This window comes from Dreissena polymorpha, chromosome 15 (genome assembly GCF_020536995.1).
Source record: "Dreissena polymorpha isolate Duluth1 chromosome 15, UMN_Dpol_1.0, whole genome shotgun sequence".
Lineage (NCBI taxonomy): Eukaryota > Metazoa > Mollusca > Bivalvia > Myida > Dreissenidae > Dreissena > Dreissena polymorpha.
This window is the reverse complement of record NC_068369.1, coordinates 30,041,883-30,062,889: the sequence shown is the minus strand read 5'-3', so window position 1 is coordinate 30,062,889 and position 21,007 is coordinate 30,041,883. Positions and strand designations below refer to the sequence as shown.

The following is a 21,007-nucleotide window of genomic DNA, read 5'->3' as shown; positions in this document are numbered from 1 at the left end:
AATCCTTATATCATATTTGAAGTCAAAATAGTTGCATTCATAACGATAATACGTTAATATCAAACGACCTTATGTGTCTTATTTTTGTTGGTACTTAATAATACTGATACGAAAATTTATGCAATAATTATATAACCATTGGTACAATCCTTTCGTGAAATTTGTGTTTGTGTCTATAATGTTATGCATGAATTGTATACACCTATTAGCAATTCTTGAAATAAAGCAAGAAAGTTTACGGAATTGTAAAAGGAACTCTTTTATATACTAATAAATTAGCATGTAACCTAAACATATACTTTTTTTGATTTATGGAAATAAATAAAAGCTATATAACGAAAAAAAACTTCAAAAAAACTAGTGATTGATTAAATCGTGCGTATGGACTATTTCCTCAGGAGAGAACGTACCAGACGACAACCCGTGCGCCACGTGCACCTGCAAGAGCGGTGACGTCACATGTACATACACTGCCTGTACCAAACTGACTTGCGTGGACCAGTATGTACCACCTGGAAAGTGTTGCCCTGTATGCAGGGAAGGTAAGCAATATGGTTGTGACGTCATATGTACATTCACTTCCTGTACCAAACTGACTTGCGTAGACCAGTATGTCCCTCCTGGAAAGTGTTGTCCTGTATGCAGAGAAGGTAAGCAACATGGCTGTGACGTCACATGTACATACACTACCTGTCCCAAACTGACTTGCGTGGGCCAGTATGTACCGCCTGGAAAGTGATGTCCTGTATGCAGAGAAGGTGAGCAATATGGCTGTGACGTCATATGTACATGTACACACATTGCCGAGTACAGCCGAGTTTGGGCCAAGTTCGGGTCATCTAGGCGTGGTTTCTCCGATAGTTCACACACATTGCTCATTTAAGTGTGCCGAAATATCAAAGAGCGTATTAAACATCAAAAGTAACATCTATGAAATAAACAATCTAATTCTTGTTTTATTATATTTAAAAAGCGTTTTTTTTTGTTGTCGTGTTATTATGAGAGTTTAATAAAATGACTTTGTATTATCTGAAAGCGAATGTTTAAGCTTTGTAAAGCGTAAAATGTAGATGTTTGATTATTAAATCGTGCTTCTTATTAATTCATTTTCCACTAAATTCAGTATTTATTAACATTCTTATTATCGTGTCATTACAACTTTATTTAAAATTTATCAAATAAAAATATCGTACTGAACCCGTATCGATACTTACTTAAACTATCATTCTTTTCAGGATGTACGATGAACGGTACCACATACAAGGAAGGTGAGCAACCCCGGGACACAATAGACGTATCCGTATTATATAAGTCAATTATCAATTCGAGTAGACGTATCCGTATTCTATAAGTCAATTATCAATTCGAGTAGACGTATCCGTATTCTATAAGTCAATTATCAATTCGAGTTGACGTATCCGTATTCTATAAGTCAGTTATCAATTTGAGTAGACGTATCCGTATTCTATAAGTCAATTATCAATTCGAGTTGACGTATCCGTATTCTATAAGTCAATTATCAATTCGAGTTGCGCTCTGTGAAAAAGGGGCTTGAAATGCATGTGCGTAGAGTGTCGTCCCAGATTAGACTGTGTGGACTTAACAGGCTAATCAGACACGAAAACATTTTGTCTAGAGTATATTTCGTGTATACGAGACTTCCTTTAAAGGAAAAATTCATAAAAGTGGACAGTTGCGTCCTTAATTAGCCTGTTCGGAATGCACAGGCTACTCAGGGTCAAGGACGATACTTAAGTATGTGCATTAAGCCCCTATTTTCCTGAGCCAGGCTCATTTCTACTCATCTTAAATCACAAACGTGTGCTTTGGAAAATCACAAACAAAGTACACGTGTTCTGTTGTTTACATATTTATGCCTAACGTCTAGAAAAAAGGCCTTGGCAAACAGCGTAGACCAAGATGAGACGCTGCATGATGCGGTGTCTCATCAGGGTCTGCGCTGTTTGCTTAAAGGAATTTCTATATTCTAAATATATAAATAAATATACTAGACATCCCTAATTTTGGAAATAAATTGATCCAATTTAGAAGGATGGGAGAGTCCACTAGGCATAAATGGGTTAAAATACGAGTTTAACAGCTTAAACGTGATGTGTAAGTGTGATTTTGTAATACTATTGCATACTTTAGAAGCGTATAAAGTGCGTTTATAAAAAACAACTTTATAAGATTTGACACTCCCTTTTCATTCGAACAGGTCTTGACCAGTATATCTGCATACATTTTATGATTTTAATAACATTACATACGAACTTATTTTATTATCCGAAACAATGCTATTGTCTAAATCGATGTTCTATATGTTGTTATAATACTGTGCAATACACGTACGTATCTTACATTCAATTTCTTATGAAGGTGACCCCGTGCCAAACCCGAACCCTTGCGCCAAATGCGTGTGCAGGGACGGTGATGTCGACTGCACGTACGACACGTGCGTGATCCCAACATGCGCCAACACGTTTACACCCCAGGGCAAGTGCTGTCCGGTGTGCGTGGATTGTAAGTAAAGTTGATTTCTTTAAAGGGACCTTTTCACGTTTTGGTAAATTGACAACATAAAAAAATTGTTTCAGATTCGCAAATGTTCGTTGCGAGTTCTGTTGTTGTCGTTATATTGTGTGACAATACGAGGATTGCTTATATAAAGTATATGACACATAACTCATTGTATGAGCACCGATGGCCGAGTGGTCTAGGCGTTAGACTATTACTCCAGGGTTCAGTTGTTCGAGACAAGTTGAGGGTTGCTTTTTTATTCCTTAAATTGTATTATTGTTTTTACTGAAGCTTTTTAGATCCAATGTTTACATTTATCAATATAAAGAATTTAATGACAAACTTCAATACATGCCTTAATCTGTGAAAAGGTCCCTTTAATGGGTGGTTAGGGTGGAAAGATTGTGCCCAATATTATTTTCCAATATAAATCTCGTTCTTGGGAAAGTGGGCTAATGCATGTTCGTAAAAGTGTCGTCCCAGATTACCGGTAATATGTGCAGTCCGCACAGGTTACTCAGGGACGACACTTTCCGTCTAAGCTGGATTTTCGATGAGAATAAAACTCCTTTAAACGAAAAAATCCATAAAAGCGGAAAGTATCGTCCCCGATAAGGCCGTGCGCACTGCACAGGCTAATCTTGGACGACACTTTACGCACAGGCATAAAGCCCAGTTTTCCCAAATCGAGGCTAATTTATTGCACTAACCAGTGACAGTTTATCCCATAATTCTCTACAAGATTAGTAAGGAGCCGCACAACTAATTATATTCCTGTACGCAATTCTTATATGATTATATTTGTGTAGGCATTGATCTATAACATATATCATAAAAATTGCTAGTTTGGATGGATGTGACGTGTGATTAAATAATGTACGATAAATCGATTATGATATATGCTTTATATGAAAATACAACAACAGCTAAGACGTAAACCTTAAATCTGTTCTTTTTTTCCACAGATTGTATGAAAGATGGAAAGCGCTACGAAGATGGTAAAGTTCACTTTTTAAACAGTTTATTCTTGGTTACGGCATTTTCTTCTTGGTCTTTGGTAAACTCGGGCCCGGTGTTTAGTTCTTCCGATATCAACGTTACACTGATTGATAAAATTGGGCATTGTATAATTCTGTAAAATCATTAATGGTCGTCGGGCTATTATTTTCGTTAATTTCGTTGGTAGACGAAAAAGTCATTTAAAATAACACGAAATTTCATGCCGACTAATACAAATCTCGGCTTTAAATCACGGGCGCCACCTCTTGTTTGAGATGCACTAGTAAATGAGCCAATGTAACTTCCGAGGTGTCGCTCAGATCCGGATGTTTTGAAATTTCATGGATAATTTTACTGAGTGATTAGGGTGTATATGTATTTTAGCATATATAGCATTATTTTTAAATCGTGCAATGTAGTGCGATTCAGCGAAGATTAATTCATCCAAAAATGAACAGAAACATACATTTTCAACCCATCTCAAAAAGAGGTGGCGCCCGTTATTGACGGCAGTGTAAATGATTGTACAGTATTTAGTCTAAGAAACACAATGTGTGGAACACTGCTTGGGTGATGTTCAGATTTAAAACATGCGTATGGTCATTACAACGTATAGCAACGAATCTTGAATCACGTGAACCGGTAACAGCGAAATAATTTATTTGTAAAAACTGCAAAGAGGTTACACACTTTAACATTAACGTAATGTATCTAAGGATAACAATATATGGAGAACGAGTGTGACAATTTGCCCAAGATAATCAGGCGAATAGCCGAACCTTTAGCCAGTTACAAATCAGCGCTCGCTCTGCCCCATGTAAGAATTATGATTTCTCCTAATATTCTCTCATTACATCTCCGTTAAGGCGCAGATGTTCCTGACGATGACCCGTGCACCAATTGCACGTGCAAGAACGGAGAGATCAAGTGCACGTGCAAACTGTGCGAACGGTTGACCTGTAAACGGGTGTACACACCAACCGGAGAGTGTTGTCCGGTCTGCGTGAACGGTACGATCCTACACCGTGTGTTTAAAGAAATATTATGTCTATGTGCAGTTTGATCCCTCACCGTGTGATTTAAGGAAAACATTATAACGATTGATCCTGAACGGTGTAGTTCAATTTAAAAAAAAATATATTGATCGTGGTTTATGGGCTATTAACCTGCGTATCGACTTTGCACGCGCTCATAAAGAAATGCTTTATTAATAGCGTTAGACCACTTGTTGAAGTAAAATAATTGTTGAACGTTTTTGTACCTCTCTCTTGTCCTTTTAAATTTCTTGTATGTGCCTTTATTTTTAAGCCTCTTTTAGATGTGAACTATCTCTTGTTTTATTTTCCAGGCTGCAGTGTGAATGGAACAAACTACAAGGAACGTAAGTTTGTTATAGTTTAGTTTGTTATAGTTTAGTTTGTTATAGTTTAGTTTGTTATAGTTTAGTTTGTTATAGTTTAGTTTGTTATAGTTTAGTTTGTTATAGTTAACACATGATGAATGTGTGACATATTTATCTTGACTATGACTTAATTTGACCAAATGCTAGTAAACCTATAGTCTAACGCTGGTGCGCTTGTGACGTGATGTTGGTTAACAGATTATGTTATGGGGGTTTACTTATGACGAAATGTTTCATTTCAATGACGGTGAGCTGATTATTTAACGGTGCTAGAATTATGACGTAACGTACAAATGGCTTATGACGTAATAACTGTTAGTTGATTTCATTAATAGAGCGCTAACGACAGCATGGTCATGGCGATGATTGCAAATGAAGCTTAATACAACACTCAAAATTATTATTTTTCAATTATTATTTTTCCATTATAAACCCTTTTTTACGCCTTCTTACAGAGGACAAGGTACCTTCTACTGACCCTTGTCAGACCTGCACATGCGTCAACGGAATGGTTTTGTGCACGTTCACGTCATGTAGCGTGCCGTTGTGCGAGAATAAATACAAACCCGCGGGCCAGTGTTGTCCGGAATGCGTTAAAGGTAAAGACTTATGACCAAAACGTGTGTATGGTATGTCCACTATCCTGATGCAACGGCCTCAATTCTATGTGTCGCGTTCTCGGAAAACTGGGCTTAACGCATGTGGGTAACCAGATAAGCATGTACATATAACGATTAGGTTACATTTCTAGAATGTAGAAGCTGTGGGAGCGTTCTTTCGATCTGCCATATAGACACCAAGTACTGGTCTAGGCCCAGGAAACGGACTCGAGAGCATTTCAAATAAGTAGGAATTACTTTCTATGCAATCGAGCTAAAATAAATAGGTTTAAACTAAACATTTGTAGAATGTTTAATTTTTCTTTTGTACACTTTTTTTATGAATTTCATTTTCACAATAATGCTTTTAAGTTATAACTCATCAAAAAGTTATGATCATCGAAAAAGGGAAGATATATATTTGTTAAACTGACAGAGGTGGCAGTGGATATTGTGTCCGCCTAGCGATCGTGAGGTCCCTGGTTCGATCACCACTGTGTGGGTGTACTTTAGATCTCCCCCATAGACACCGAGTACTGGTTCTAGTCCCAGGAAACGGGCTCGAAAGCGTTTTAAATAAGCCGTAGGCTTTCTATGCAATCGAGCTAAAATAAAAAGGTTTAAACAAAAATAACTTGCTGAACTCTTGCTTGCGTCGAAAATGTCCCAGAGCCATAGTTTGCTGCATGTGATTGAAATTCTTCGACGAGAGAACTTATTTCTAAGCATGCTTTATTAAATAAGATTGCTTTAGTATTAAGTTTTTAACGATAATTCTCGAGTAAATGTAAGTACTATAACCCTTATAACCACAATAATCAAATATTTTTAATATTTCAGAATGCCTTGTGGATGGGAAAACATACAAAGAAGGTATGTTAAAAAATCAACAGTACTTGTTCATTCGATTTGTATTACATGTTTTACGTAATTGACCTTAATGTGTGCCAAAAGGAATTGATTTAAAATATAGTTTTTTATTTAATGCTTTCCGGTGGTTTATAGAGAAATATCAGTGAATTAAAACTGATAATTTCACTGTTTCAAACAGTGAAAATTATCAGTGAGAATTATCGATAATTTTCATTGTTTACTGTGAAATGACGTCATTTTTTTGACGAAATGACGTCATTATCCCAGCAAAATTCGTTAGTTAAACTCTTGAACAATGTATATAAACTGTGAAAAATGCATTAAATAAAAAGAAAATTTGTTGGATTCGGTGGATTATCGACTTTAATTCACTCGTGATCATAGAAAACATATATTTTCACTCGTCGCTGCGCCACTCGTGAAAATATTATTTTCTATGATCACTCGTGAATTAAAATCGATAATCCACCGGATCCAACAAATATCCTCTATATCTTTTACTGTAAGCAAATTAGATTGGGTGAAATGGTAGAATAAAACCGCTTACTCAATTATTTTACATTTCAATATTTGTATAGTTTCCTCATTTATTTGTTGCATTTCTAATTCATTTAATTGATTCCAGCGAAATTAATATAAATAAGTATTACTTTATGTAATTACTTAAACGTTCAGTAGTTGACTGCCAAATACTTTGCGAGCATTAATCTTAAGTCATCAAGCCAAATTGTGTTCAACATTTTTTTTTCTATCACCCATTTCGCAAATATGTTTCGTTCTAAGGCGTGGATTTTTAACTAAAAACATAAACTGCAATATACCAGATATCTTATATCGTTGTTCATCAGCCAAAGAACCAACGTTCAATAAAAATAAATATTTGCTTTTAATAAGTAAACTCAAAAAATATGTCTTACGATACATAGCGTCTAAGATAATAACCTCAAATATGTACTATAGAAGAACCCGTCTAATAATAATAACCCTAAATATGTATTACAGAAGAAATCATCCAAAATAATAACCTCGCATATGTATTGCAGGAGAAACCGTCCCAGATAATAACCCGTGCGCCACGTGCACGTGCAAGAATGGCGCAGTGGAATGCACGTATAAAGCATGCAATGTGCTGAACTGTAAAAACCAAGTGAGAAAACCGGGACAGTGTTGCGCTGAGTGTAAACAGGGTAGGTAACACTTGCTCGTATATTAACCCTTTCAGCGCTGGAACCGAATTTTGAAGGCCTTTGCAAACAGTTTGGATCCAGATGAGACGCCACAGAACGTGGTGTCTCGTCAGGATCCAAACTGTTTGCTTTTATGATAGTATTCTAGTAAAAAAATGGAAAAAATGATAATTTTAGAAATTCAGCAGACGATATTTTAGCAGACGACATATTTTCCAGCATGCAATTGGTTAAGGCCTTTCCCCAGGATTTTACCAGGTACAGCGGCAAGGAAACGCGGAAGAGAGTTGATGCGGGTGGGGGAGTGGGGGGGGGGGGTGGTATTTTGCGTGTGGATTAAAAAAATGCTTCATGTTCTAAAATAAAAACTACTACTTTAGAGATATTAAAACCGTGTTGTTTACTCTGTTTTTGTTTTTACTCAATTATTTCATCAAAGTCATATATTATAATATTAAATGGCAAACATAAAGACATGATCGGACAAAACAAGCGCCGCGGCACAATTGATTTTTAAGTCCAAGCACCGCGGGTCCGCTGTGCTCAAACCTCCAGGGGAAGGGCTTTTTTGCTAGAAATATAAAGTGGTCTCGTTTTTAGTGATGTTGGTGTGAATTTATGATACCAGATCTTGACATGATTTTGTAAAGGAACGTTATGGGGTGTGGAACATGGTGTTTGCCTAAAGCTGCTTAATCTCCTGTTCAATACCATCTAGAGTATCGGTCGCAGGGATACTCCAAAGACATCAGTACTGGTTCTACCCAGGAATTGGACTCAAAAGTGTCATGATAATCCTCGTTCCATTGAATCAATGAATTTATAGCTGGAAACTGTATTAAAAGGACACTACGAATTTTTGTCTATGCAACGGTTAAAGCAAGTAAATGCCTCCACCATTCGTTGCAAGATTCAAAGTTAAGATGCGACGGCTGACCCCTCCCCCTCCTTAAAGCTAACTCGGCGACTGATTAATCTTAAACTCTTGTGTATGATATACGCAACTAAAATCTGACCGTTTAAATATGTCACTACTATTAATTTTATACGTGAATGATTAACACGCCCAATAAAAACCTTTAGAGTCAGATCGTATCTTTTAATTTCAAAATACATATTGTATGTATTTGAAATATGCATATATGTTTGTATTTTTTATATTCCAGAATGCGAATTTGAAGGCAAAACGTACAAAGAAAGTAAGTAATTATATTTTATTAATTGCATTGACATCAAAAAAGTCACTGTCGAAATAAAAATGAAGTTGCTTTGTGTGTAACTTCGCTTTCATTATTTCGTGATAATGCATTTCCCGATTTTTTGTTTAATCAGTATTTTAACGAATTAGCAAATCGTCAAATTACTTTTTTTGTTTATTTTGAACTCGTTTATTAGACAAATGTAACATGAGTTTGATCGTGTTGTTTTCGCGATTATCTTTTTTTTCTAGAACCGAGCATAATACAAATTTAACATACTAATTATAATTCCATTGTTGCTGTTTGTTTTGTATGTAATTCCATTTATTATTGTTACTATTTTGCGAATAGCCTTCTGCGTTTTTTTTTCAACCGGATGTCATATTGTTGTTGATTTATGTTGTTGTTTGTTTAGTTTCGTATATTATTGCTGTTTTTATTATGTTATTTTCTTTGAGATCACTTCTGCGTTCTTCCTAATCGTAACAATATTGTTGTTGTTGTTTTCCCGCAGACGAGAATGTCCCGAACGCGGACCCGTGCGCCACGTGCACGTGCGAGAACGGTCACGTGAACTGTAAATACGCCCAATGCGCGGCACTCTCGTGTCTGAACACGCACACACCGAAGGGCAAGTGTTGTCCGGAATGCAGAACCGGTAAATACGTTAGTTGAAACATATTTATTTGTTTTGGAAAGTACATTATATATAAAAATACACACTACAATAGGTATTAGACGAAAACTATTGAACGCCAGTAATAATTATTATTATTATATAGATATAGAGTAGATATGTTCAAGACAAAAGTATTTAACCCAAATGCAATTATGTTCGCATGATGTAAATAAAAATGAAAAAAAACATTAATCTAAGCTTCAAGAGTTAATTTGTTGTTTGAATATATGCAAACATGCATTTTTGAATCGGTGACAATACTTTTTGAAAAATGGCCATTTCTCAAAAATATCAAAAAATTTCTTTAATTCGCGGATACATTTGGATTAAAGCTTCATTGTTTAAGTTAGTTTGTGGGATAATTAAAATATACTAGCATAGAAATATATGAAGTTGTTTCATTGAAGAATTTTTCTGGAGATCTTACGATTGTCTATGTTTTTCTTTGCCAAAAAAGGATGTTGTAATGAATGTTTTGTTTTTCTGTTTGAAGGATGCGTGATGGACGGAAAGACCTACAAAGAAGGTACTTTTCAAGTTATATTTACAAATACAACTATGGGTAATTCGTTGATAGTACATGAAAAATCTTATTAATATATCATGTTTAAAATTGGAATTCCACACAGCATCGTTTGTTTGCAACACTTTACCTGTTACGCCACTTTCCGTACACATTGGCTTAGCGTTTACAAGAAACCTACTTTAAACGAAAAAATCAATAACAGCTGAGACTGTCGTCCCTGATTTGCCTGTGCGGACTGCACAGGCTACTCAGGGACGACGCTTTACGCACATATATTAAGCCCAGTTTTCCAGAACGCTGCTTGTACTAACACATTTGCGTATTTCCAGACGAAGTTGTTCCCAACAGCGACCCCTGCGCGGAATGCAAGTGCCGACAAGGCGCGGTCCGATGTTCGTTCAAGACCTGTAACAAGCTGACATGCGAGAACGTGTACAAATCCCCGGGCGAATGTTGTCCCCAGTGTCTCACTAGTAAGTCTCGGATATGACGTCAGCCTCTAACTAGTAAGTCTTTGATATGACGTCAGTGTCTCACTAGAAGGTCTCGGAAATGACTTCAGTGTCTCACTAATAAGTCTCGGATATTACGTAAGCGTTTAACTTATAAGTCTCGGATATAACATTAAAAACGAGAAAAAAATAAGTTAAATATAACTTATTCAACGAAAACTGTAAAAAAATAGTGTAAATATTGTGGCACTTCTACCCTTATGTGAATATATTAGTGTTTAATGGTTAGTTTAAGTCGCGTTGGGTAATTTTTTGTTTTGACTTAAATGTTCCAGATTCTTTAAACTACTCATCAGTTTGCGAAATAAGGAAACAAGTCCTTTTCTAGAATATATCGACTTTATTCTTTGTTAAATGATCGTATAGATTGTATTATTCTGTATAAAATTCGTAATATGATTATAGGTGCTACCTAATTTACGGGCAAAAGCTTTTTAAGTTTGTTTTTTTATGACCATGTATTTTTAATAAATAAATGGACATGATTGTGTTCAAAATATTATAATTGTTGCATTAATTAAGTAATGCATCCAAAAAAACAATCTTAAAACGAGTTACATGTTCCAAGCTTAAAGATCTAGCATCTTTTTTTTTCTAGCCACAGGAATTTATAGCTGGTTCGGTGTCTGTGGTATAGTGGATGGGTTGTCTGCTAACTGGCTTAGTCACTGGGAGGTCTATGTATTGATTCCTTAAGTGGGAGCATTCTTTAGATAACCCTAAAGACATACTATGGCGTACCATTTGGGATGAAAGTCAAGAAGATCTACAAGTTAAAAAGAGAAATGTACGTCGAAGTACAATAATTGTACGTCGACATAAATATAAAATACACTTCGAAGTATATATTTGTACGTCAAAGTACAATTTATACTTCAACATACATGTTTGTACTTCTAAGTACACATTAATTTTTCTGAACAGCCAATCAAAACACTAGTCTCTTGAGCCGCTTTTCATTCAGTTTTATTCATAATAAATGTTTAAAATCTCTTTTTTTAATTGAGGACAAAATGAATAAAAATATCAGAATGGCAAAAAAACAACACATAGAAGTTTCAAGTATTTATGCATTGAATTAGATTGTATACAAATTTGGAGAAGATTCAATTGTTACCTTTTTAAAATTAAAATTATTCAGCATATTGTGAGTATTTATTGATCATGCGGGGCGGAGTATCACGACCGTCCAGCGCATTACTGTGCAGGAAATTCCCAACGGTAACCAAACAGTTACCAAGCATTTACGGGATAAATAATGTATTATAACCTCCCCGTTGGTCGTATTTTGTGATAACCATAACTTGCATAAGTCAGAGGTTAATTCAGCCACGCCAGGTCAATAAATACGCACAATATATACGAGTTAGCGGTCGATAGTGGCATAATTTGGTATAAATTATAATAATAATGTTTAATAAATACCCACAATATCTATGAGTAAGCAGTCGATAGTCGCATAATTCGGTATAAATAATAATAATAATAATAATAATAATAATAATGTTCAATGTCAAATATCTCTAAAAGCAACAGACGTAAGGTGTCTTCTGATTGGCTAACACTCAAGAGTCGGTGAAAATTGTACGTCGAAGTACATTGATTGTTCTACCTAGTAGGTCTTGTAGACTTTCGACGTCATGGTACGTCATATAGACACTAAGTACATGTACTGGTCCTACCTACGAAACAGTTTGTTTCATCAAATGTCTCAATTCAACTTGACAGCTTGCTATAGCAGTTGCATTTAGCATACAGTACACTGATTTAACATAATCAAAATCATGTGATGTGTCAAATCAATTTTGATTGACAAATTTGACAGGATTTTTTTTTATCCAATAAGTTTTAGACTGCCAAATAACACACACTACGTATTGAAAGCCATACCTGGAGCTTTCGTCTGTATATCACTGACTTCATCAGAAGAATGATTTCTACTGTTGGGAAACGTTAACACCACTAATTGTCTTCTTATTTATTATCAATGTATAATTATGTGTAACAGCATAACAACATACTCGTTTCGCAATTAAAATATTTAATAAATACAGGTATCTTGCAGGTTTCTAATTTCCTTTCGCAAACTATTGTTGAATAGTTTAAATTTTGTCGCCACTAAAAAACTAGCCATTTTGTAGCAATTCTAAAATCACAGTCTAAACTGCATACACTTAGCTCTATAGTTACAATTTGAATGCAAATATTAGAATGCATCATGTTATATCATCCATATTTTTTTATTTAAACATTCAAATAACACATAATACAGTACATATATAAAAAGATACGTGGTATTGTGTGGATATACAAAACACTTCACATCATTTATTTGCACATAAAATAATAGTTACAAAATAAGTAAAACTCATCAACCTACATTTCAAGAATATTTACGTATATGAAATTACAAAGTGGTGTTATTGTATTACCTTTTACAAAATTAACATTGCTGGTTTTGCACTAGCCATACAACATTTATCATGGATTAGCAAGTAACAACCAATTTATTAATTACACAATAGAACGGAAATCATATTAATTGCATTATGCATTTACTAAACAAGCTATTTGCTACTGTTTAGAATTACACTATCTTACTAAAAATGATCACAGGTACTTAGTGCTTTTACATACTTGTGGTAAGTTTTGTATTACTAGTTTGACAATAATCGGCAGACACTTGTCGATATACAGACAAAATTTGCATGGAAACTTTTCATATTTTTTCAGCATAACTGCCTTCAAATTGTTAATTTAACAACCCTTTGACATTGTTTGCACATCTGATCTTATTATACCATAGCTGTTTCTGTTTATAGATAGACATATATAGACTTTTCAAAGTTCTATAAAAGTTCACACATGTTCCATCCAAGTAAACAAACAGAACCAATAAAGATCACCACAGATAATAACTGTGTGTATAGCTTGGAAATTTTGATAGTTCGGGAATCCCTCCTTTGTTGATTTCTGTAAACCAAAACTGTGGTTTACTGTCAGTTTTGCTGGATAGAATGGCTTGTATAATGCCCAGCTCTTGCCTTGGCAGAACAGCTTCTAAAAACGGAAAACCAACAAATATCTTAAAATTTGATCAATAATGCAGACAATGTATTAATGTCTTTTTTTCGAATCTGGGAGATTTTTTACGTAAGATTGTGGTACGAAAATTCCAACGGTATCGGATTTTGTGGTTTTAGGCCTAAACTAATTATAGTGATATGTAACCTTTCGGGATATCGGTAAAGTGCGAGCAGACGAGGTGTAAATACGTTAAAAATTAAAGCTAAAAGACTAAAAAGTTAGATCTGCATATCTTAAAAATTTGTGAATAAATGTGTTTCTGGTGGATAACAACGACAACTTACCAGAATATTGCTCATGGTCACACGTAAAACTTCTTTCTGAGAGCGAATGGAAAATGCGTCACAAATTCTGATACATAAACAGTAGGGTGTCGTTATTGAAATACCGCGAGAATACTGGAAGAATAGAGATGCCAACTCTAGTGTTTAAAACAAATAATTTTTTAACAAGCGTTTGTGATTTGTCAGGATAATAATAACAATAAGATATCGAAAAGATCAAAGCAAATAAATTCGACAGAAATCTGAGATTCGGCAATATATTAAAGACGGGTTACGTTCCCGTAAATTGTATTCGGTGAAGACTGTTACTATATGTAGTGAACCAGTCTTCGGCTTATCCCCACTGAAGAAGAGCATTCAGGGGAGATAATTGAGTAATGACCTAATTCTGGAACGGTTGCGAAGAAAAACAAATAATGCGAGAATATTTAGAGCGATTCGCTACACAATTATGATGTCATTGATATAACTTTTCCTGAGGTATGTATTTACATGTGATTTAGCATATGTCAAAGTGTTTTTGATTTGTTTAAGTTCATAAATAGCATCGCGAAAATATATGTCGCGTGGCAAATTTTTTTGAGACGTATCCATATGTGGTATTCTTATGTAATTTTATGTCTAAATTCCCATATGTATGAACGGTCAACGCCCGCTTCGCGGGCTTTTGCCCGTATTAATTAATTGAAACAAGATAGAGACAAGATATAAATAAGATACTCCAACACAAATATAATCCGTCCAAAGAGTGAATGTCCGTCTCCAGCACTTTCCCGTGAAGCCTTAAAATTGGGAAGTATACTGTGCAATTCGCTATCGAAGTGGCTCTCTGTATGAAATTACTACGGCTTTTATACATATTCCAAAAACGTGAGAACCGTTTCACATGTTTTAGCAAGTAAACAACTTGGGCTATTCCCACACTCCAACACAATAACAGAGCAGCTTCGTGACCATTTGATTCAATTATCCTGATTTTAACCTCAGTAACAAAACAATTTTGTCACTACTTAATTCGATAATCCTGATTTTAACTTCAGTGATAAAACAGTTTCGTAACCATTTAAGGTTCATGGGGGGGGGGGGGGGGCTAAAATTCATTTAAACTTCGCTTTGGTTTTTCTTCATTCAATGTGGTACAATATGGTCAAACTATATATCATTTTAAAGATAAAGACGGATAGAATAACATAAACACATTTTTGACATTCAATATTTGTATGCTTTATTTATATTTTGGTTTAAAACCAATACATTTTTACACTAATTTACAAAATCTCAATCTCAAGTTAGGAAGGATATGCACTACCTTAAGTTGAATAAATACAAAGCTATATACATATACAAGGTCAAGTTAGCAACGTTCCACAGAAAATTATTGTCATAAAACAACAAATGAGTTTTTATTCAACTGCCTTCTTTGGATAAATTTCATAAACAAAGTTCTAAAAATAACTAAAACGTAACTTCTTTTTAAAAATCCAGGTATGGTGGATATTAAGAGTCACAATTCTATTTCAAAGGCTTAACAATTTTGTTATTTACCTGTCAACCAAATTGCAAATTTTAAACCATATAAAATATAACGACATATAAAATTGTAAAGGAATATTAAGAAATTGGCAAACCGATTGATTTTATATTTTGATTCCTTCTACCCATTTTGAAAGTGTGGCCCTCGCTGTGCTCCGTAGAAAAACGTGCAAAACAAATCGGTCGAATCCACGTGCAGTAGTGAGAAAACTGGGTATGTGTATACACATACCTGAGAAAACACATAGTTATTTTGACAGTTGGGTGGCAACTAGTAAAAGAACTATTTACATTAATCAGCAAAAGATCGCACTAAATAACAGAAATGACCACGTAGAGATATCATCACTTACCCTATTTCAAATATTTTCCAACTGAAAATTGTCCCCCACACGTCTTTTTTAGTTTATTTGTATTGTTTTTCTGGAGCCGAAGTGCATCTCACAGAATATTCATCCAACTTCCATTGTTTTCACTTTCGTTATTAAAATACACGTTTAAAAGAATTATTTCTACTTTTAGATTGTTAAAGCGATGTATTATTATATATTATCAATAGAATAGTATACCGTGATGAATTGAACGGAGTTACGTATCGATCTTTCTGTCAGTCTGTAAGCGTACTATTTTATGCGCAATAATAAAGTACATGTGATTCGACAACAATTGTAAACATTTGTGAAATGCTTCTTACATAGTTATTCTTTTGAGTGTTTATGAGGTCTGATCGTGCAGTTTGCAAACATCAACGGAAAGATTACAATCCAATGCATTTGTCATCGTCAACCGTTTGGAATGTAAATTAGGCGATGAGTGAGTTTTTAGCATGTTTCTTTCTATTTTATTAATTTAAAAATGGCTGCCCCCATGGTGATGAAATGAAATGTGTTCAAGTTTTGATATTTCTAGATATGTAAACTTTTTTTACTATTTAAGCGTAACTTGCCCTCGTCAATGTCGATATTATTCACTAGTTATATAATTTTCCGCCGAAATACGTGGAATAAACATGATTCAGATTTTTGAAAATAATGTATATTTTAGTGTTAAAATCATTTGTATTTTGATTGATTTTGTGAATGGTATGATACGTTGATGTACAAAATTGGTAACAGTTTGAAGGAAAAACATCCTTTAAAGCATATATGTATACATTTTCAATGTGGCACTCTTCCTTTAGTCAAATTTGAGTTCAATGCTAGGGGTCCCACATTTTTCAAAATGAAGCCTCTACATGAACCTTAATTCGACCACCCTGTCAAATTGTTCCATTTTTATGTTTTAATATCGGTTTAACTGTCACCTAACCATACGTCTGAAGTGTTCCCACAGGTACGCGATGACCAAGCAGTTTCCAAAATTGAGTTCTAAAATGACTATGCACTATCCAGTTACCAGTAGTGACTAAATAAAAAAAAGTGTTACAATATAGAAAATATAAAATACAATCAAAATATAAGCAACGAAAGTAAACATGTAGAAATTAAATGAAAATATCAGCAATTATAATTTCACGTATACTTATCCTTATTATTACAAACATTATCTACAAATCATTAGAAGATAATCCATCACCAGAGATGCGTCATAATTGTTCGAACACATGTCAAAAATTAGATTAGAAAATAGAGAATAAAATAAATAAGACAATAATCATTGCATTTATAACTATTTTTAAACAGTGAAAATATATAGAAGTGCAACTTTAGTTGCTCCAGCGGTATAACCTTCTTATTATACACAAGTTCGAGGTCCTTTATTAAAGACAAGTGACCAATTGCATTAATTAAAAAGGTAGAAAACCAATTTTAAAGAAACACTTTTTGAAAAATGTTAACCGTTGCTATAAAACAGATCCTTGTTTTGAACATAAGACCTCTCTCTCTCTCTCTCTCTCTCTCTCTCTCTCTCTCTCTCTCTCTCTCTCTCTCTCTCTCTCTCTCTCTCTCTCTCTCTCTCTCGCTGGTGCAACTGAGGTTCCTTGTTTGTAGTAGTTGAATTGAGCCTCGTTGTGGGAAAATGGGGCTTATTGCATAGCGTCATTGTGGGAAAACGGTGCTTATTTCATGTTCGTAAAGTGTCATCCCGGATTGTGGACTGCACAGATAATCTTGGACGACTCTTTACGCACATGAAGTAAGTCCAGTTCTCCCGGCAAGACGCAGAAATTGAAATTGCAATAATATAACATGTGTTTTCTTTTGTTGTATAGCTTGCACGGTGAATGGAACTACATACAAGAACGGTACGTGCTCAATAACTTCTTGTCAGCATCCGTATGTTCTAAGGACGGAGCCTATAACAATTAAGAATCATAAATAAGAACGATATTATGGATATTGCTATTGTAAAATAATGTATTAACCCATTTATGTCTAGTGGACTCTCCCGTCCTTCTAAGTTGGATCAATTTATTTCCAAAATTAAGGGTGTCAAGTATATTTATTTCTATATTTAGAATATTTCATAAAGAAATTCATTTAAGCAAACAATGAATTGTTTGCAATGTCCTTTTTTCAGGACGCTAGGCATAAATGGGTTAATATCACATCATTTAGTTTAAACTTAACCATATGTTTTAAATATAGTCTTTTTGCGTCATAAATAGTCTTGAGAAAAAATAAAGTAACATCATCTTAAATATATCACTTATTTTAGAGGACAGAACTATCTTTAAAATGAAACCAAGCTTGCAAAATGTGATTTAATTAAATGGAAAAAATGCTTTGAAAGTAAGAATTTTGTTTTAAGACCAAATGGGAATTGCAATTAGTGTATTCTTACCTTTCCAGGCGACAAAGTGCCCAACTCTAACCCCTGCGCCTCGTGCACGTGTGACAACGGTCAGGTCACGTGCACGGTGACCAAGTGTACGGCACTGCTGTGCGAGGACCAGTACAGACCGGAAGGGCAGTGCTGTTGCATCTGTAGGGAAGGTAGGCCACTCACCATCTTCCTAACTGGGAGAGTTAAAGTAACATTACTGCTCAAAATCAACGAAAATTTCGTACAATAAACTTAACCAATTAAAAATCGGTGTATCTTATGGCAATTGCCGAAATTTCAACGCCAGATGTGGTCTGGTAAAATAGATGTTTGTAGATTTAAAATGCTCGTTTTTATTATTGTTTTGCATATTTTATTCCATTTTATTTTCCCGTAACGATATCTATTCATACGACACATTAACACTAACATGGTGTTCGTGTTTCGTATGAATAGATATATTCGCTGGAAATTGAAATGGAATTATATGTGTCACAAATAAATAAAAACGAGCATTTTGTATCTACAAAAATCTATGTAATCATACCACATCTAGCGTTGAAATTATGGCTATTGCTATTAGGAACACTGATTGTTTAGGTGTTAACTGTTTATTTTGCGAAATACTTTACAAAATTTTCGGTGATTTTGAGCGTTATAGAGGCTTTAAGCCAGTTTCCTCCCATTAACACTAAATATCCAGTACATATCGTCTGCAGGGAGGGTAGGTTACTCACAATCTTCCTAACTGGGAGACTGTAGACAGTTACCTCCCATTAACACTCAAACCTGTTCATATCGTCTTCAGGGAGGATATTTTACTCACAATCTTTAAAAAAAATGTTTTAAAAATAATAATAATAATTATTATTATTATTATTATTATTCATAGAATTATCCTTTTTTTCTTTATTATGAAAATTATTATTATGTCATTATTTGTTTTTTTTATCAAAATTACCCGCTTGAAGATATTTTCAATTTTGAGACGTTAAACAGCAGATAAGACGTGATTTCCTTTTTGTATTTTCAGGTTGTGAACGTGACGGGAAAAAGTACAAGGATGGTGAGGGAAAAACGAATACGTTAATTAATATCGTTGCTAAGCGCGCAACACCTAAACCTAACGCTACACCTTATAATCCCTTTTATCCTATATATTTCCTTAGTATCGGGGGCTACCGCCCTTAGCCCCCGCTTTGTCGATAATGGTTAACAACTGCGTACCGGTAAAGTTCAATCTAGCCTAATTTTTAGAGTTTATGTCAACATACCTTAGACTTTAAGCCCATGAGTACACATATATTACAACAAAATATATACACAGATGGTCAATGACGTACATAATGACGTACATATATACACAGATGGTCAATGACGTACATAATTTTTAACAGGACCTAGATCAAAATCGTACTACAGCAAATGTGTATATTCTTTAAAGTATTTTGTGTTTTATATCAAGAAGATAAATACATGAAAGTTCATGGAGAGAAACTATTGATAATATAAGACAGATCTCAATTTAAAAACTTTAAAAACAAATATGGATAGAGTTCGTACACTTTTTCATTGTCAGTCTGTAAGAAGTCAATAAACTTGATCGTGTGTGTGTTCTTTCAATAATATTCATATGAAATCACAAGTACATTAATACGTTTTTATCTATGAGTATATATGACAATATCGGCGAATATGTATCGCCAACGATGTGAATATATATTATTTGGGTTCACGGACGAGTTCATAAATATGTTTACAAATATATCTTCATGTTCACAATTAGAAGCCACAAATACCGTAATTACTCTATGTTTTCGGACACTTAAAAATAATAAAGAAAATTCGTGTCCGAAAACATAGATAACAAAAATATAAACAAAATTTTGAGACATAAAAAACGGACGAAAACTCGTGTGTCCGAAAATAAAGAGTCACGAAAAATAATTATTTTTGCTAAAAAAAGGGTTGTCCGAAAACTTAGAGTGTCCGAAAACATAGAGTAATTACGGTATATCACGACCTTGTTTCAACAAATCTGTTCATCTTAATGTTCATAAATATGTGAGCAAGTGCGGACTGGAAAATTAATTTGGATCACTCTTGTTTATACGTACGTATAGATTAGTTTTAATTTCCACAGGATATTCGGATTACATCTGTTTTTATCATCATTCGACCACGTGTAATACTTGCATGTAACCGTTCCAGGCGACACCGTACCGGACAGCAACCCATGCGCCAAATGCACGTGCACTAAGAGTGGAGTGCGTTGTTACTACGACAGATGCACGAATTTGACTTGTCCGCACCAGACGAAACCGGATGACAAGTGTTGTGCGACTTGCGTTAACGGTATAGTATAAAATATACCCGGAAATTCTAACGCTTACTTGTTCCCAAACTATATAGAATTACACACGCTATACTATGGATTAATATTTTCTTTTCTTTTTCTTATTTTCTTCATATGTGTTTTTGCATCGCTACATTTTTATGACCAAAAGTGTAATATGGAACTAAGCAAAACGTTTATTGTCGCTTATGAATACGATGATTTATGACAATGCACTTTGGCATTATGATGTGTATTGCATATTTCAGAATGTGAAATGGATGGGAAGAAATACACAGAAGGTAAGCACAGATTTTATGGGGCATTTTAGTATGTGAAATAATCCACCTCCTATTACAATGTACACGATGCAACAGTCGTCATCATTTTATAATCAGAAAAATTCACGGAAATTGTCAGACAAGACATGGTTATATTTATGAGTTGGCTAAACAGCATTATTTTAACAATACTATATTAACATGCCTACCGATGCGTACTAAGCT

General features: G+C 34.5%; 1 protein-coding gene across 1 annotated transcript in view; it reads left to right on the top strand.

Annotated features, from left to right (window-relative positions):
- LOC127859653 (kielin/chordin-like protein) overlaps nucleotides 1-21,007 on the top strand; it is a 74,420-nt gene that overhangs the window by 32,886 nt on the left and 20,527 nt on the right. The window contains exons 23-40 of the mRNA XM_052397158.1: nucleotides 399-542; nucleotides 1,236-1,268; nucleotides 2,380-2,523; nucleotides 3,486-3,518; nucleotides 4,386-4,529; nucleotides 4,868-4,900; nucleotides 5,377-5,520; nucleotides 6,361-6,393; nucleotides 7,437-7,580; nucleotides 8,747-8,779; nucleotides 9,294-9,437; nucleotides 9,952-9,984; nucleotides 10,314-10,457; nucleotides 17,613-17,645; nucleotides 18,193-18,336; nucleotides 19,200-19,232; nucleotides 20,378-20,521; nucleotides 20,771-20,803. Coding sequence (XP_052253118.1) covers nucleotides 399-542; nucleotides 1,236-1,268; nucleotides 2,380-2,523; nucleotides 3,486-3,518; nucleotides 4,386-4,529; nucleotides 4,868-4,900; nucleotides 5,377-5,520; nucleotides 6,361-6,393; nucleotides 7,437-7,580; nucleotides 8,747-8,779; nucleotides 9,294-9,437; nucleotides 9,952-9,984; nucleotides 10,314-10,457; nucleotides 17,613-17,645; nucleotides 18,193-18,336; nucleotides 19,200-19,232; nucleotides 20,378-20,521; nucleotides 20,771-20,803 — 1,593 coding nt within the window. The remainder of the gene's footprint in view (nucleotides 1-398; nucleotides 543-1,235; nucleotides 1,269-2,379; nucleotides 2,524-3,485; nucleotides 3,519-4,385; nucleotides 4,530-4,867; nucleotides 4,901-5,376; nucleotides 5,521-6,360; nucleotides 6,394-7,436; nucleotides 7,581-8,746; nucleotides 8,780-9,293; nucleotides 9,438-9,951; nucleotides 9,985-10,313; nucleotides 10,458-17,612; nucleotides 17,646-18,192; nucleotides 18,337-19,199; nucleotides 19,233-20,377; nucleotides 20,522-20,770; nucleotides 20,804-21,007) is intronic.